This window comes from Nylanderia fulva, unplaced genomic scaffold, assembly GCF_048542155.1.
Source record: "Nylanderia fulva isolate GAGA-0341 unplaced genomic scaffold, ASM4854215v1 Scaffold106, whole genome shotgun sequence".
In the NCBI taxonomy this organism is placed as follows: Eukaryota; Metazoa; Arthropoda; class Insecta; order Hymenoptera; family Formicidae; genus Nylanderia; species Nylanderia fulva.
The window spans coordinates 59,660-73,758 of NW_028189258.1; the positions used below are offsets into that span (position 1 = coordinate 59,660).

General features: G+C 31.5%; 1 protein-coding gene and 1 long non-coding RNA gene across 3 annotated transcripts in view; one reads left to right on the forward strand and one right to left on the reverse strand.

Moving 5' to 3' along the window:
• Positions 1-773: 773 nt before the first annotated feature.
• Positions 774-4,095, reverse strand: LOC146725061 (uncharacterized). Its single transcript, XR_014925194.1, has 2 exons — positions 3,744-4,095; positions 774-2,588 (listed from the first exon to the last, which is right to left on the reverse strand). It is a non-coding gene; the product is annotated as an uncharacterized LOC146725061 (long non-coding RNA).
• Positions 4,096-9,067: 4,972 nt separating this feature from the next.
• Atg17 (autophagy-related 17) overlaps positions 9,068-14,099 on the forward strand; it is a 36,867-nt gene continuing 31,835 nt past the window's right edge. The window contains exon 1 of one of the 2 annotated variants that reach the window (XM_029304449.2): positions 9,068-10,765. In XM_029304449.2, the coding sequence (XP_029160282.1) occupies positions 10,698-10,765 (68 nt within the window). In that variant the 5' untranslated portion in view covers positions 9,068-10,697. The remainder of the gene's footprint in view (positions 10,766-14,099) is intronic. The other variant, XM_029304450.2, reaches the window with a different exon arrangement.

Consider the following 14,099-nt stretch of genomic DNA (forward strand, 5'->3'; position numbering starts at 1 on the left):
AATCTCGGACTTTGCGAACTATTTAACTGGCTATATAACTCAATATATAATTATTCATAAATAAATGTTGATTTTCGCCAGTGACAATTTAAAAATAACACTGATTGTGAGACAAATTACTTCGAGCAAAAACTGGCTAATTCTTTTATTAAAAGTAAATGAACACTACGTTTCATCAAGCAGCAAGCATAGAACCGAATACAATCATGATTTCCGATGGCTTGAACCATGTATTTTACATACTGAGAAAAATAAACGGAAAAGAGAGATCGCCGAAATGTTATATATAAAAAGACAAACAAATAAAATTAATTTACAAATAGACACGGATAATCTTAGTCCTATTTACAACATTATACAAATGATTTAAAAATATGATACTTTGTCTTCAATAGCTAACAGATTGTTAACATGACAGGTGATAATTTCACGTCTCCATTTCGGATTAATGTAATTGCAGAATAAGTATTGTATAAGTATGTATATCGATTTTTGTTAATGTAAAGATAATTTTCGCTTGGCAACTTATGTATTTTTGTATTCTTGTATTTTAGCACTTGAAAAGGACCACAATGTTAGTCGAAACGTAGTGTTCATTTACTTTTAATAAAAGAATTAGCCAGTTTTTGGTCGAAGTAATTTGTCTCAGTATTATTTCAATATATAATTGTCCATTATTTAGCTTTGAGGCTATCGTATCTTTTGTTCAGCAGGTCATAAGCTGCAACATATGAAAAAAACAATTGATTTACTCGAAATCCATATCACACATATAAGATTAGTGCAAAGTATTTTATTTATAGCTGGTACATTCTTTTTATAATTTGATTCCAATTCTACATACAAACACAACTATACATATATGTCGTATGTCGATGCTTACACTTTTACAAGTCAAATATAAAAATCTCGGACTTTACGAACTGCTTAACTGCCTATATAACTCAATAATTGGTTATTATTTAGCTTTGAGGCTATCGCATCTTTTGTTCAGCAGGTCATAAGCTGCAACATGAAAAAAACAATTGATTTACCCGAAATCCATATCACATATATAAGATTAGTGCAAAGTATTTTATTTATAGCTGGTAAGTACATTCTTTTTATAATTGATTTCAATTCTGCATACAAACACAATTATAGTATACATACAATGTCCACGTATACACTTTTCCACGCGAAGGCGAGGTCCACATGGGTTTGCAATATTTTACGGGGTTGTAACATTGTATATTATATTGTTTTATCTATTTTCAGTACGCAAAAGGGCTGTTATAAACTCGAAGTGTTTCATTCGGAACAGTATCCACATTTATTTCCATTTTAAAAAACGTTCAGGCAAATGCTATTTGTCTAGGAAAATAGCATTTGGACACAAATAAACGGACGAAAGCCATTTGACCAGGCAGATATATAGCATTTGACTAGTCAAAAGCTACCCAGATAGAAATGCCTGATGATCAGATTTCATCATGTCATGATCTTCTGATATTGATTGAAATGTGTTGTATGTCTTGTAATCATATTATGATGATAGGAATCATGAGCACAAGTTACATACATATGATGAAAAATGTGAGCTCATTGTCAGATATTAATTTGAGCATATTTATATGTACTCATAATGACAATTTTTGCAAAAATGTTAAAGATATCATAATATGTCCGTGTTTTGAGTAGCATATGAGCCTACATCTGTGTCTATTTTTGTCATCATGTTTTAAGAAATATGAGTACAATATGAGAACAGAATGCATATATATTTTGCTATCTGCATATATATTTGCCTAAAATAACAATTTGCCTACGACATATACATACGTACATTCAATTGTAAAATTCAAAAACGGTGCTCGACAATTAGATAATATCGCAGCGCTATATACGCAATGACGCGTCCGCCAATGATGAGACGAGAGAGAGTATATATATAATACGTATATAATGAACGCCACGCACGACGTGCACGTGCGTGATCTGACCTCGGTCTGTTCACGCACCTCCCGCATGGGCTCTCTGGCGACTCGCGTGCTACAAAAGCTGATGCGAGCTGAGAGACCTTCGTTCGGGAGGGGCAGAGAAAAAGATAGACGCGTGAAATCTCACGTTATGCTTAACTGTGTGCACATCAGCTGTCGCGCTGATTTCGCGAGAGCCGCTTTCATTTACATCAGCGTACGTAGAAGACGAGAAATATAGAAGCGCATTTCTTCCGCGCGTCTTTATCCTCGTTCGTTCTTTTTCCCGATAAGTGAATTAATTGCGCGCGATTTATTCGCTTAGATTTCCTATGTTCTCGAACTGCGCCTGTTTACGCGATCGTCAAACGAAATAAAACGTTATCAGATCAGATTTACTTGTGAATATTTTTTTGTGTTTCTCTTATATATTTATTCTATATTTCTTAATTGAAAAAATTATTTACAACTTATTTAATAAAAAAAAAAATCTATTGCGTTTTCAATGTTTGCCGTCAGTTTACGCACACACTCACACATACTGTAACTATTTATAGAGATTGTCATTCTGTCATCTTCTTGTTCCATACTTGTTTGTATAATTCTGTTTGCACGATAAAGATGTATTTTCTGAAACATATTGACTACGATGTCGATATGACTGACATGGAATTATAAAATTTATTTTACTATATGTTAATAAGACCAAACTCTAATATTAAAATAAGCAGAATAATGAAAGAATCGCGCGAATTGCATAAATAAAAGAAAACAAAATTATAAGCTAATCTAATAAAAAACTTATTTTTTCTCTCGACTCTTTATAATTATTCTGCCCATCTTATCATTAAAGCTTGAGATCAGTACTTATTAAAATAATTCTATTATGCCGAAACTTTTTTGGTCCGTAGATCTTGGTCTTCATTTATTATGATATCAATTATATATTTATTATTGTATATACAGGGTGTTTCCTAAATAAGTATAAAAATTTAAGAAGATATTCCTTAGCTTATTTTATGAAAAAAGATCCTATAAACAAATGCTGTTTCGTTTTTAAAATATAAAATATCAAAGTTATAAAAAAAAATAGAAAAAATGTGGGGGTGAAGTAGGGGCGATAGGCTAACCAGGCACACCAAACTTTACATCTTCGAAACATCGAACAGAATAAAACAAATTTCTTATTGATACATATAATTATTAATTTTAATTTGTAGTTTTCACAGTTTTTATTTCAATTATTTATCTTAACTCAAAAGCGATTTATCGTTTCAAAAAAAGTACAAGAGGTTATTTTAATAGAGTTGTAGTTCGAGATTTTTTAAAAATTGTTAAACTTGAGAAAAACAATAGCGTACAATTTTTTTACAAAAAATTTAATAGGATTATCCATAATTGTGATGGATCTAAAAATACTTCATCAATATTGAAAAATGGTTCTTACATGTACATATATTCCAAATTGAAATACAATATTTTTAAACGTTTTCGAGATTTTCACAAATTTCATATTTTTTCCACAACTTTTTATAACATTTTATATTTTGAAAACAAATCAGTTTAAAGCATATGTTTATAGGATCTTTTCTTCATAAAATATAAACCAAGAAATATCCCATTCAATTTTTCTACTTATTGTTAGTTAGGAAATACTCTATTCTATTCTATTCGATATCTAATGAAACAGTGAAACCAAAAACATCATATACTTTTTTTAACGATGCGTATGTGCGTGTCTTACTTGAGAGAGAATTTGATTACATCAGAAATGTTAATACTTACTACAAGCAGGTCGTGAAGAGAGACTGCTCCAATGTTATTAACTATGCGATCACGGAAATTCGTCAGGGATGACGAAACATGTCAGTTCGTTGCGTTCGAACGAATACTAAATCGGCGTTTTGCGCGTCAGTCACTATCTCTAAACTTTGCAAGATCAAGAAAAGATTCAAATTGATAAAGTACGAAAGAAATTATATAAAAGACACAGGATAGGAAAAAAGAAAGTTAACAAATTTATATACATATATACATACATACACAGGTAGCTAAAATAAAGCGTTACGAATTTTTATCTCCAAAAATATTGTTTCTAGAGAAAAATGTTTCAAATAAAAGTTGCAGAATTTCGAGGAAGAAATTAAGAAATTGACGCTACTGACTTTTTCCTAAAGGGCGATTTTCAATGTTATTTAAAGTAATTTGTTTTTTTTATGAAATCACCATATTTTTTACATAAATTGATTCCTTGTAATATTCTGCATATAAAGTTATAAGAATAGAATTGTGAAAAAGTGAATAGTTTACAAGATATTTTATACCTAAGTTTATCATAATTTTACGTAAACTATGAAATATCTCGTAAAATATTTAGTTTTCGACTATCTTACCTCAATACTATTAAGCACAAAATAATGAGAAGAATCGATTATGTAAAAAAAACACATAGTTGTTTATAAGAAAAAGTATGTATATGTAATTTTCACTAGCAGCTATATTTTTTCTTAAAAACAACTATGTGTTTTCTTTACATCAATCGATATTCCTCTCATTATTTTATTCATAAAAATATTAAGATAAAATCATCGGAAAGTGAATATTTACATAGTTTACGTAAGATTATGTCAAACTAAATTCTAAAATATCTTGTAAACTATTAACTTCTTTGCTATCCTACCCCTATAATTTTTTATGCAGAATATTGTGAGGAATCAATTTATGTAAAAAAATATGGCGGTTCCATATTTAAAAAAACAAATGACCTTCAAAATGATCTTGAAAATCGTCCTTTAGAAAAAAGTCAGTAGCGCCAACTATTTTGCACCTCGAAATCCAACAACTTTTATCTGTTGTAAATATTTTTTTCTAGAAACAATATTTTTAGAGATAAAAATTCGTAACGCTTTATTTTGTCCACCCTATATACATACATTCTTCAACATAAAAGTTCTCTCTATTCTCTGTATATATACAGAAATCCAGTTCATGAGCCTCTTTCGCGCGAACATGTTTCCACAAGGGGGAAATACTCGTTAATAATCGAAAATTATCGCGCAGTCTCGTACGAGGACGAATTGATTGAAATTGATGTTACTTGGGGGGACCAATCCTCATTCGATACATTTATACGCCAAATAAAAATAGCGGCTCACGCCACGGTCTTGCTTATCTGTTTCGATGTAGAATACGAAAGTATGTGAAAATAATGATTTACACACACATATACACACACGTACACACACACACGCACATATCTGCATACTTGGAGAATTTAACGAAGTGCGACTTGATACGATCAATGTGAAAGATGCATTGGTATGAGTATACCTGTGTAAAAGTCTGACTCACAACTTTATCAAAACGTTTAGCATATTGGCGATTTCCTTCGCGAAGCATCGCGTCACTAATATTGAATAATTGCGCACCGAATTTATCTATGCGCTCTTTACACATCATAAATTTTTTTCAAAACGTACAGCATGGATTACTTGAAATGTGTATTGTAATCTATGATGGTATCTATATGTAATAATGAAAAAATTATTAATATATGCGTATTTTCTCGAAAGAAAAATTTATTGAATATATTATTTCTAGCGTCGTTCTCGATAACTACATGACTGCACAGTTTATTACATATGCACAGTTCTTCTTGTCACATATTTAGCACAAGTTCTCAAGACATCTTTATCAGTTGCCGCACGTGTATGTGCAATTACAACGCAACAAGATTGGCCTTTACTGCGTCGAAACTATTCGCGACGACGCGACGCAGTAAACTCTACGCTTATACAGATTTGAACGAATTAAAATTCAGCATGTCTAAACTCATTGTATTCTAATTAATCGCGATATCAAACGCGCCGCGAATGCGTCACAATCTCCGAATTCTGTCAGATTTCAAACCAATGGCGCGTTTCACTACATTTACTTTTACTCTCGATCGCCCTTGACTCGCACTTAGCGACAAGGCGTCTTACTTTTTATTTTATGAGCTTCTTGATGACAAAGGCTTCCCAAATGAAGAGATTTAACCCTTAGTCCTGACTCATGGGTCGTTTGCGACCCAAACGAACAAGTGATTTTTCCTTAGGTACCTCCATTCTTAATAACAAACTATATAAAAAAATAATTTTTATCGAAATATTATGATTGGGACTTCAAGTTGAAGGTTGCAAGAAGCTCCATGAATTTCTTCAGATTTTTTAAAGCGTTTTTACTGATCCAAATAACGCAAAGACGCAAACGACCCGGGATTAAAGGTGCCGAAAAGAACCGTTGGGACTAAGGGTTAACAGGGTGTATACTCCTTGGAAAAACCTGGAAAACCTAGAATTCTCAGAGAATTTTGTTCTACCTTGAAAAATGGAATTATCATGGAATTTGATTTGAACTCAGGAAATTAAAAAAAAATTGCCCTTTTGATTTTAAAATAGAGTTTTAAAGAATATAAATTTTATTTGTTTTATATAAAGTATATATATAAAGTATGTATTAAAATATATTTTATATAATACAAATACTATATTATATTATTATATTGAAAAAATACTTCATTAATGTTAAAAAATTATGTATAACAAATAAATTTATTTCAAAATTGTATTCTACAAATATTATTTAAAGTACTTTAATTTTACTTGGAATTTTAAACAAAAGTAAAAACATGTCCTGTCAAATCATGGAATCGTCAGGGAATTTATTTCTAAGATTTGAGTATACACCCTGTTTATTAATCTGATCTGAATAAATAGAAAAATGCTTCTTTCTTTGTATAACAAATCCTCTTATTATACGAATAATACGGAAAAATATCGATCGCTCGTTTCTTGCACTGCATCGTCCGCTCTCATCTCTAAATTGAAAATGCAATATGTATATTGTATGAAGCTCTTTATTTAGATAGCTCTATCAAGATTCAAAAAAGAGAGATAAACTCGTTATATATAAAAAGTAAAATTACTTATGAATAATATATTTTAAATATTGTATACATATATGTACATATATATATATTATATGTTAATATTTATATTTCTAGTGCAGATATCGATCGCGTGGTAGAAAGAGTAAACAAATTAAACATTCAGTTAAAAGTTGAGCTTTGAAGTCTAAACATTTATCATTATTCATTGTGCATTTTTAAATACGTTTTATTGTTGGTGGCGCGAGAGTTTGCGGAAAGAGCAATGACAGCCTCATCCTAAGGTCGCGCAAAGCGCGACAGAACAATCAGATGATTACGGCAGCATCGAGCCGAATCGAGCATTGTTACGTTCGCCACAAGCAACAATTATATTAAGAAGTATACAATATATAAGTAAAAACGGATACACTGTCTCTTTTTTCTTTAACTATAATTTTTAAATTTTTTTATGTATACTTGAAGGTGGTGAAAGGAAAACAAGATTAATAATCTCATTTACGCTACAAAGCTGCTGTATGTTAGAGCAATGAAAACTGCATTTCTTGAGAATGTCGAAATAAATGTTCACTTTAGAAAAGAACGGAATATTTATATATATATATATATATATATATATATATATATTAAATAAAACTAATAATACAAGAAACTGTTTAAAAAAATATTTTATTTTATTTTATTCTATTTAATAGAAACAATATGAGCTACAAGTTTATATAAGGTGATATTTGAATCATAAGATTTATTGAGATTTCGATTTTATTATATTTTGTAGCAGGAAAGTGTTATTAAAAGAGAGAGAGAGAGAGAGAGAGAGAGAGAGAAGATTTCTAAGTCTACAATATTTCTATACAATTACATTATTGCCAGTGTTTGCTGTTATCTAAATAAAATAATATAGATGATCACCTAGGTGAAACTTTAGCTTCATCTTATCTTTATATAAATTAATAAAAATATGTATTATCTATATTTGCATCTTATTGTTAGATGAAAAAAGTATTATCTTTTCTAAATTATGTAGAATAATTTTCAGATAATTTTGGTTTAAAATCACATAAATATACTTAAATAGTAGAACTTAAGCAGTATGCGATAAAAATTTATAAATAAAAATATGAATACATATATTTTTATATCTCTTTTACCATTTACATTTTTTTATAACTGTGTTTACATCAGCAATCTAAAAAATTATTTAGATAAATCGCCATATAATTTTATCTTTTATCTAGATATATTTAAAACAAAATCATCTTCACCTTATTTAATAATTTACATATATAGTTTTATCTCATCTTTATCTAGCTAATTTTAAAATCATCTAATTGTAAGCATAATACACTGATTATTGCGTTATATCACATATATTACAATATAGCTAAATAAAATATTCCATTTTGAAAAATTGATTATTCCTCTCTGCCCCCCCCCCCCCCTCTCCCTCTCTCTCAGTCAGAAATTTTAATCATAGGCTTTGTAGATCGGTTGCCAACAAAAACTGTTAATTACCTATAGTTTTTTGTATTAGAAATACACACAGTGTCCAGAGAAAATTAGAGAAAGAAGTACTAAAAGTAAAAAAGTATGTTTTTCTCATTAACCTCCTCATCCGGACAAAGTCTGCTACATATTGCCAGTCCATATATCTATAAGATATGACTTTAATACATATAAAAATATATAGAATAGAAAAAAAATATTATTTACCCGATTAAAATAAAATGTAAATAAAAATAATTTTTTTTTATTTCTCTCAATTTATAAAAATAGCGATTAAAAAACACACATTTCCTTTCCATTCGCAATAAGAAATATTCGGAGAAAAAATATTCCCGGTTACTCGTACACTGTAAAAAAATATGTAATATATTACACAAAAATATGTAAAATTACATAAATAATAAGTGTAAAATTACACGATAAATAATAGAAATGATTACCTTTTCATTATTTATCATGTATAATTTTACATTTATTATTTATGTAATTTTACAAAATTTTTTTACAGTGTACCGCGCTATTCGTCACTGGCGGAACGACGCAAAACGAACGACGTCAAGCGAGCACAGCACAGTTCGCGCGGCGACGATTGGAGTCTCTTTCGCCCCCTACCACCGGACTCGGCCGTTCGTTCGGTCCTTCTGTCCGCCGTGCTCGGCTGTGTTCGGCTCGACGCTCGTCGCGACTCGATAGTAAACAGCTGGCGACGCTCTGCGTCAGTGCGAAACGTTGAACGGTGCTGCGCGGAGCTGGGTCATTTGTCTTCTCTCCTCCTACTTTTTTTCTTTCTTCACGTCTAATTATATATCCTTCCGACCGACGCATTCTTGGCCACTGTCCAACCAGTCCTCGCGAGTGTAAAGCGCAAAAACATTCCAAGTAACATTCGTCTGTATCGACGAGAGAGAGCTCTGCGTCGTTGTGGAAAAGCCGCGGGGAAAGCGGAGTCTCTTTGTTCGATGCGACGCGACGGCTCTGCGCATAGACTGGCGGTGGCGCAGCATCGTCTGTGTGTTGTGTCGTGCGGTCGGTTTGGTACTTTCGTCGTCCCTCATGCGTAAGACGGGACGCGAGCCAAGAATACACATGACTATTAATAGTAGTAAATCTACGTATTGCGCATTGTCGCATCAATCGCGCAGATTCGACAAGTAGGAAAGAATCCTTGTCCCCGAATCCTCGTCGATGTGAACGTCGAGCAAAACGGGAGAAAAAAAAGGATAGAGAGGGAGAGAGAAAACGCAGCGGACGCGGTAGCGTAACGCGGCGCGTGAGTGCTTTGTTTTGGCGAGCAGCTGATCCGAGGCGGCTGTCCGTACGTGACACGATAGACGCGAAACACGCGTCAGCCTGCACATTTATATCTCTCCGACGTTAGGAGCGATCGGCTGCTTGCGCGCGAGCGCATTTTCGCCAAAACCCGGAAAGCCGCTGCTGTTGGAACAAAAGTAGACGTCCGCCGATTGATTTCGATGCCTACCTAAACGTGTAGAGGCGGCAACTTGGCAGCTCGAATCGATCGCGCCAACGGAGACGCTCCGAGAGAGACGGAAAGAGAGATTTAAAGAACGCTCGGCTTCCTCCCTTCGAGATTTCTTGAGGGAAATCCCATATGAAAATATACTCTGGTGACGTTTCAATTAAATTCTTGAACATCGCGTCCGCTAAATTGATTGTGAGGCTCGATGACACGTTCGTGAATCACGAATTGCGTTGCACGAAGATTGCGACGTAAGGTTGCACTAGGTGACGTGATCGACCCGGTGTTTCTAGTCTCCGCGGAAAGTAGAAAGCGGAGTCGATCATAAAAATCGTAAGAACGACGTCCCGCTGTTAGTAGTTTAGTCCCTGCGAAAAGATTCCAGTTTTCAAAGAATTAGCTTTTCCGCAGTCGCGGAACAAAGGAAACAAAGAACTGGCGCGACGCCCCATAGTGAGGAAAGACGGTTAGAGCCGATCTCTTGGGATTTTCGAGACCATATAACCTTTAAATCCCAGGTAGAGAGGCTGCGAAGGAATTTTCGAAGCGCACTCGAGAAATCTGGATGATATTGCGCGACGTGGTGCGACTCTCACGTAGCTGGGCTTCGTCTCGAGACCGACGTCGAGAATCATCGCGTTGATCGATGCGGCATAGTCTCGAAGGGGCCGTCCTCGCGAACGACCAGGAACGTGGGGTACGGCCCCGATCGAGCTGACTAGACGAACCGTCGAGGCCGTGGGCCTCCTGTTGCTGACGGGGCCCGTGACGGCGGCGAATACATCCACGTTTCTCTGTCGTTGAAGACTTTTAACCGACTTCCACGATGCTCTACATCTTTCACGTTGACACCGGCACTACCATCACCTTCGACATCAAACTGGCTCTGCAAAAGTAAATTTATTATTTATGTATACGTATATATTTTTTTTTATTTTTTTTTGCAATGATGAATTTTTCATTGTATGAATTATTTGAAAGAGAGATGAAGAAAAATACTAATATACAGATAAATTGAAAGCATGAAACATATTTACAAAATCTATATATGTAATTTTATTTATTGTTTATTATATATTTATATTTATATATTATGTACATATATTTTATTTTTTTTTTTTTTTTTTTTTTGCAATGATGAATTTTTCATTGTATGAATTATTTGAAAGAAAGATGAAGAAAAATACTAATATACAGATAAATTGAAAGCATGAAACATATTTACAAAATCTATATATGTAATTTTATTTATTATTTATTATATATTATTTATATTAAATATACGTATATTTTTTTATTTTTTGGCAATAATGAATTTTTATTATATGAATTATTTGAAAAAAAGATTGAAGAAAATATACTGATGTACAGATAAATTGAAAGCGTGAAACAAATTTACGAAATTTATATATGTAATTTTATTTATTATTTATTATATATTTATATTTATATATTATGTACATATATTTTTTTTTTTTTTTGCAATGATGAATTTTTTATTGCATGAATTATTTGAAGGCTGAAGAGAGATTGAAGATAAATACTGATATACAGATAAATTGAAAGCATGAAACAAATTTACGAAATCTATATATATATATATTACAATTTATTTATAACGCATGCACATAGGGTGGCTCAATAAAAGTGAGCTCAATTTCTTGTGGATATACGGAATAGGTAAAAATAATTTCATAAGTTTCTATAAAATTTTTTTCTATAAAAAATTTTTATCGCATCTTTTTTGAGAATCTTGTTTTTAGTTTTTGAGAAGTATTTTTCTTAATTAAATAACTTACTTTACTCTGTAGATTTTAATAATTTGTAATCATTTTTATATTAAGTAAAGATCTTTAAAATAGCATAAATTTCTTGAAATTATGTTGGAAAACTAGAAGTGAATTACTTAACTTGCAAAACTTTTTGCAAAACGTTTCTTTTTATTTTTACGTGTTTTTTTTTAGATTTTTAATATCTTTTTCTAAAAGAAAAAACATGCTCTTGATTTATTTTGTAAAAATTAACTGTTTTCAAGAAAAACATTTAAACGATACAAAGTAAACTTTTATTCAGATAATAGAACAATGATTTTTGCATGATACGAAAATTCTACTGACTGTGTTAAAGTTTATTGAAAAATATTCAGCCAAAATTACAAATATTTTTAACTTTAAAGACAAGTATGAAAGACACATTGTAGAAAAAAAATTTATAGGAATTTCTGGGATTATTTTTACTTATTTTACATATTTACTAGAGATTGCCCATTTTTACTGGGATACTATGCATACACATTTTTACATTTTCTTTTTTGCTCGTGTCTTTGTGATTCGGTAAGACACCATTTTGATATAGCGCGCATTCCAAGATTCGTCGAAGGTCAACGAATTGTAAGAGTGCAGACATGAATGAGATTTTTGCGCTGCGCAAAAGTTTGTTGGAATCGCACCTTAGATTGCAAACTTACGCCGAAAATTATATATATATATATATTAAGGTGGTCGTTAAATTGAACATCATGTTGGATGGTCATAAATCAGCTCAAAATGTAGAAAAAATAATTCTCTAATTTTTTCAGATTTTTATTTTCAACCTTGAGTCTCCCTGTTTACACATGTTATGTTATATTCTTATATCAGTTCATTTATTTATTTATTTATATGTTATTTAAATATTATTTATATTATATTTTTTATAATTTGAAAAAATACTTAATTTACTTCAGTTCTAGATGGAGTCAGCTGCAAAAGTAGTGAACAAAATTATTTAATTTTTCATAAAAGATAGTCATAAATATTATATGGGCTATTCCGCTATTTATATTATTTAACTATTTTATATTATTTTATACTATATTTTTTCGGTATTTTCAAATAGTTTCAAATTTTTTTCACTAAAATTTCAAACTATTTACAACAAAAATTGATGACAGAAGCAGCTGCAGAACTGTAGTATTAATAAAATTACATGCCAACAGGGAGACTCAGGACTCAAAATAAAAATCTGAAAAAATTAGAGATTTTTTTTCTACATTTAGAGCTGATTTACGACCATCCAACATTAAAATTTTGAAAAAACCTATATAACGACCACCCTAATATACAATATATATATATATATATATATATATATATATATATATAAAATGCGCACGCGCACTGCACGTATTTTATGTACATAGGTGTGGGTTGACGCGCACGAGTTTGACCCGACGGTAAAACTCGGCCAAGCTCTCCCTCTAATGCATATAACATGCAACAACACGCGCATAATGCAAACGTAGACTCTTTCGATACTCCCCGTTGCTCCGTTCGAACAACAACTCATCTTTTTATCTTGCTAGACGCGAACGTCATATATGCCGTAGCATTTCCCGCGATTCTAATTTGAATAGATCAATAAAAGTTTGGAATTTATTTTCCTTTTTTTCGTCGTGTTGCAAGAATGTTCGCAATATTATTCGCCGTTAAAAAATGCGATTGCGAGACGAAAAACTTTTCACAAACTAAAATTCTTTAGACAAAAATTATAGATTACAATAATCATATTTTTAAGCTGAGATTTCAATTGAACTTATATGATAGAATTTTAATTTGAGATACAGAGAGATATAAAAAAAAGAGAAAATCAAATCAAAGAAAGGTTTTTTTAAAAATCCGACTACACTGGCAATGCTTTATTTAATTAATCCTTAACACGACGTTTCGACCATGGATTTGGTCCTTCAAAAGAGAAAATGTTAGTACAGGATGGGTCAACTGAAAACTTTAAATATTTTTTTCAAATTTATTACCTGAAATCGTAGCCATTCATGCCGCATGCTTCCATTCTTTCTGTCGAACCTTTATTTTGAATATTTTTCACATCTTTCTTATTTGACAGACCCTTGGCCAGACCTTGTGCTCAGTGATTTTCATATTCTTTGACCGTTCAAATGAAAGACAAGTCACGCAGAGGGTCGATTCTGAAAATAAAAATTTTTAAAATTTTTCATTTTCTTTGTCCTGGGAATCTATTCTGTATCACACAACTAAATAAAAATTAAAAACAGAGTAGACAGGTTCGATTCCCAGGACAAAGAAAATAAAAATGATGAATGAAGAAAATTATGTGTATACCTTTCGTATTCAATAAATTACAAGATAATAAATATTTAAGATTTTTACTCACTTATATATTACATAATGCTGGAGTTTGAATATTTGCTATAAACGACAATATTTTTGTT